The sequence below is a fragment of the Tasmannia lanceolata genome, unplaced genomic scaffold (genome assembly GCF_043159265.1).
Source record: "Tasmannia lanceolata isolate RefF3 unplaced genomic scaffold, GAP_Taslan_0.1 ptg000168l, whole genome shotgun sequence".
NCBI lineage: Eukaryota > Viridiplantae > Streptophyta > Magnoliopsida > Canellales > Winteraceae > Tasmannia > Tasmannia lanceolata.
This window is the reverse complement of record NW_027518844.1, coordinates 10,151-15,124: the sequence shown is the minus strand read 5'-3', so window position 1 is coordinate 15,124 and position 4,974 is coordinate 10,151. Positions and strand designations below refer to the sequence as shown.

At 40.9% G+C, this 4,974-nt stretch overlaps 2 protein-coding genes across 2 annotated transcripts; one reads left to right on the top strand and one right to left on the bottom strand.

Annotated features, from left to right (window-relative positions):
- The first annotated feature begins 2,775 nt into the window (after positions 1-2,775).
- Positions 2,776-3,759, top strand: LOC143866863 (uncharacterized). The gene has a single exon (XM_077376033.1). It carries the CDS (start codon positions 2,776-2,778, stop codon positions 3,757-3,759), a length of 984 nt encoding a protein of 327 aa, XP_077232148.1.
- A 183-nt stretch (positions 3,760-3,942) lies between these two features.
- LOC143866862 (uncharacterized) lies at positions 3,943-4,974 on the bottom strand. Its single transcript, XM_077376032.1, has 2 exons — positions 4,240-4,974; positions 3,943-4,005 (listed from the first exon to the last, which is right to left on the bottom strand). The coding sequence occupies exons 1-2, from the start codon at positions 4,972-4,974 to the stop codon at positions 3,943-3,945; spliced, it is 798 nt and encodes a 265-aa protein (XP_077232147.1).

Here is a 4,974-nt window from a genome sequence, read left to right as displayed (position 1 = left end):
CACCGTTTTGATGCTTAACACCCTTGACGTTATTATGATTAGGCGGTGACATGTCCTCGGGTCCACTTCGTCTCCTCTCCTCCATTTGTTTTTTTCTCTCCAGGTCGCCATGATAGGCAGCGTTACTGATCATTTTGGAGGCCTCCTTAATGCGCAAAGTTTCCGGATCGTCCGCTATGGCTGTGAAGCCCTTGCCTTTGGACTTTTCAAAGTCTTCATGATATTTGGCTTGACTCTGTATCCTCGTGTTCTCCGCTAACCGACGTATTTCAGGTGTGTCCGCAACAGTGGTAGCTTTAGCCTGTGGGCAGTGGGCATTGCAATATGGACGCTTCTCGAAACCTTTATAGTTCTTCATATTGAGTGTCATGTTACACTCATGACATTTAAAACATCCTTTGTGCCAAATCTTGTCTAAGCACCGGAGTCCCTCGACCGGATATACAGTCAACTCGCACTTGGCGCACTTGTTCGAGCTCATCTTTGGTTGATTTGATTTGTTCTGCAAGAATTCCAAGACAGAATTTTCTATGGTCTAGTCTGTTTGTTTAAATAATATGTGATTTCAGTTGGTTGTCAAATAGTTGGCTATTCAGGAACGATTGTCGACAAATGGAATGAGTTAATTTCCGCTAGCTGAATGAATATAGAGATGGAATGTTCGACATTGACAATATATTCTTTGTTACATTCTCTGACGCTACCGAACCTCTAATGCGAATTAAACTTTCCTATCTTGATTCCGTTATCTTGAGATTGGCAGAGTGGGAAGGTTAGCTCAAGTTTTGCTTTTGCAAACCAAATATAAGAAGTTGTAACTTAATGGATGATGATAGTCGAATTCAACGTGGGTGGAGGAGATAAGTTATAGTGAGGTAGGTGTGTGTATAATGTGATAAATAGCTTAATAGTTAGTCGGTTATGGTATTGTTCTACATGTATATGAATAAATTTTCCTATTGCCGATATTGATGAGAGGGATTAGAGCTTTGAATGAATATAGATACGCTTTTCCGAGTTGATTAATATGCTCTCAGGGGCAGGAGGAGTCAGAGGCGGAGGCGGAGGTTCAAACAGCCCAAAAAAGTGAATGATTGCTCGTGAAGGTATTGCAAATGAGTGCCTATTCAGCTGGTGTTCATAATTGTGCCGTTCTTTTTAATTCGTTTAGTTTATGCTTAGTGTGTTTTTTACGTGTCTGCGTTGATGTGTAATTGATGAAGTTATTAGATAATAGTGCTAAGTGAATTATGATCTGGTGATAACACAATAAGAATTATTATTCAATATTGGCGGTGGGTTAATGTTGTTGCTGTAGTTTTTCGTTGCTGCTGTTGTTTCAATGTTAATGATGGTGGCAATAGTAATTACAATATATAAGTTTCTCCTCTATGGAAGAATGAACGGGCGATAGTTATGAATAAATTTGATGCTTATGATTCCTACTAAGGCGAATAAATTATATCTCCAGACATCGTCGAAGTTTGTTAGAGAATTATTGTTATTTAAGAGGAAGATAACACAGAGACACAAATTTAGAGATGTGTAGGCAAACAGCTTAAGTGTGAGACAAGTACAAATACAACAACAACCACTACCAATGCTACTTCTTCAACCACCACCACAACCACTACATCTTGTGTAGGTGCCAGTTGCTCTTTCTCTCTCTCTCTCTCTCGCCCGCTCTGGTGAGTGGCCTTAAGAAGTAAGCGAGACGCTCTCTCAGGTTGTTGTTGTTGTTGGATCAGGCTCTAGATTCTTGTTTTCACACAAGTTCGATGAAAACTCTGTTTTGGGGAAAAAACAACAATTTTCTCTTGGCCGTCAAAAAACGACACCATCTAGCGGAATGTGCGAATTTTGCCCACCGTTACGAAATACCCTGAACTCCAGCTTAGTTGATGCGCTCAGTGCTAACACCATGGAACTCTGTGTCTTGAAGATTAAATTTAATGCGCATGCGCGTGTCAGGAGGGGAACGAACTTTTTTGTACAGAGCGGCTCATAGATTTTTTTTAGAGGGAAGGGGGTGTCAAAAAAGTTTTGGGAAGCCAAATTTTGGGGGGTAAAATAGCTCTTCCCTAGGAAATCAACACGATGGAAGAATAATTTTTCCCTCCTCAAGTCAAGGAAAAAACAATCTCTCGCCCTGAAGTCCAACTATAAAATCCGGTCCCTGCTAGGGACTCCCTAGTCTCTGACTTGGCGAACAAATTCGACGACGACGAGACGGCCGCTGACGATGCCGAGTTGCAGCGGAAAGGGCAAAACTTTGTGTGAGTGAGCGAGCGAGCGAGCGATGCATTCTGTGCGCTTGCCTGTCTGTCAAATTGTTGGCTTATTTGCTGTAGTCCGTCTGTGCGCATCTCAGAGAGGCACCTCGGAAAGGAGCACTGCACTCGCTCACACACACACACACACTGCGATGCTCTGTGTGTTGTTGCCCTTCCCTCTGCATTGAACTGAAGCAGCATTCGCCGTAGCGCCAGCAGTAGCAAACAAAAGCATACTTCAAGCAGCGATAGCCTTCGTTAGCTCTTACAGCGATTGCTCCTCCCTCTTCACTGTGGAGTGGACTCATTCCTCTCTTGTGTGTTATTATTATTATCATCATCATCATCACATCACCACCACATCATACTTACCATCATCATATTATATCATCATCATTATTAATATTATTCTCATATAAGCATTTACTTATTATATATCAGAACTCTACTACAACAATCTTTCTTTATTGCTATTAGCCAGAAAAGAAACTCCAAAGCCACCATGAAGGAGAACTTGGACCCAATCGAGGCGCTCGAGATTATTAGTTGCGAAACGTTAGAGCAGGCGCAGGAGAAAAAGAAACGAGAGCAACCGAACAATTTTGAGAATCACCTCCTCACGAATAACTTACGGCAAGTTTTACAGGAAATGAAAGAGAGAATTGCGCTCAACACCCGCGTGAACCATGAAGAGGCACCACAAGATCCACAATTGATGAGATTGGACAATATGCTGGTTGCCGAGGGAGTTGCTACCGTAGACTTACGAGGAAACCCTATATCAAATGCCGAGGCTGCGGCGGCTGCCGCCGCGATGGGTGGCCAAATGTCACCTAGCGAGGGTATCATTGAAAATCAGGAATACAAGAGTAAACTAGCTGATATTAGAGAAGTTTATAATAATGAACTTAACAAGTACCACAATTCATGTGACCAATTTACCTCGCATGTTGTGAATTTATTACAAGAACACAGCAAAATAAGGCCAATTTCGCAGCAGGAAATGGAACGAATGGTCAAAATCATTCACAAAAAATTTAATCAAATTCAGGTACAATTGAAACAGAGCACCTGCGAGGCTGTTATGATTTTAAGATCAAGATTTCTTGATGCAAGAAGGAAAAGAAGGAATTTTAGCAAACAAGCAACAGACATACTTAATCAATATTTTTATGCACACCTCGCAAATCCATACCCAAGCGAGGAAGCCAAAGAACAATTGGCAAGAAAATGTGGCATATCCGTGTCACAAGTATCGAATTGGTTTGGAAACAAAAGAATTAGATATAAGAAGAACATTGGCAAGGCCCAGGAAGAGGCCAACATGTATGCGGCCAGACAAGCAACTGGCGAGTCACCATATGAAGTTGCACCATCATCACAAAGTTCATCAAATATGCTAAGTCCACCACCAAATGGGGCTGGCGGTCAAGATGAGTATACGGATTACAATTATGATTATGGATCAGATGAATCAGAGAACTAGAACATTACCAGAACTCACAACATATGTGCACATTATAATTCCCCCCCCCCCCCCGAGTGAATGCTCAAAAAATACTTGAAACAACTCATAATATAATACAAGACTCTACACAGAAAAGACTTACAGTACATGAGCTCATTAATTCAGGTTCAAATTGAAACGAAGAATACTTCTTTAAACGAGTCATGAAGGATACGAACCAGACGAAGTAAAACGGATTGCAATTCTAAGTAGCCGAATCCCATGCTATCAATACAAAGAGAACTTACATTGACTTTAAATGTATATGATCTAATTAGTCTTCAATAAAAATGATGATTACAAATGTATCGTTCCTGATGTCATGTGTGAAAAAGTTTATTTATCGTCCTGGGCTATGTCGACCATTTTGTTGATTACCTTGGTCGACAGATTCATTTTGAAGTGTGTCTGGCAGCTCGTGCATATGGGACTGAAGGTGCAAAAAATTGATAAACAAACTGAACAGACATATCCAATGTCGATAATCTTTCTGTGACAAAAACAGGCAGCTCTATGGGTGGCCTTGCGTCTTTCAGGCAAAAGTAGTGTTTCCCGCACTGTATTATTAGGTGAGAATATCCACAACAAATATTCTAGATTACCCGCTATGTCCGGAACATTGAGGTAGTGACCGCCTGTCAAATCACAGCCTTGCTCGATGATTGATCCTCGCTTAAAGTTTTCCTCCTTCATGAAGACACAACTATCAATAGGAACACTGGTCTTCTGAGCAGCGAAGAAAGCATTCATAAGATTCATATATTGTGATGCATATGAGTCCACTTGTACTGAGCAACTAACAATTAAAATCCTAGAATTCACATTCTTGAGGTTGCTTATCTTACACAATGCCATACCTAGAGCACTAGCCAGCAAGCATTCATTGCTTGCAATTGATGGGCTATTTTTGATGAGATCAACAATGCCGTTGCGCATAATTTCTGTTACAAATGCGAACTTCTCAAACTGTCCATGTTGTGGAATGATATTCTTGGCTGGCTTTATCCCCCTGTCAGTAGACAATATGAATTTGTTTGTTGTAGTAAAGCTAGCAATAATAGTTAGTTGGTTCTTTTCATCCAACATGAGATGAGAATTGCAAAATGTGATCACTGAGTCAAGCCATCTAACGAATTTCTTCTGGCTCACATTTGGAGAGGGCGAACAATCAACAATAACTGATAGGTGAGACAT

Bases quoted from the DNA above. Each gene is read 5' to 3' on its own strand.
- LOC143866862 (XM_077376032.1), bottom strand. From the start codon at position 4,974: ATGTCTCACCTATCAGTTATTGTTGATTGTTCGCCCTCTCCAAATGTG. The intron at 4,006-4,239 runs GTTTGTTTATCA...TTGTATTGATAG, and splicing joins ACATTGGATATGTCTGTTCA to CATGGGATTCGGCTACTTAG.
- LOC143866863 (XM_077376033.1), top strand. From the start codon at position 2,776: ATGAAGGAGAACTTGGACCCAATCGAGGCGCTCGAGATTATTAGTTGC.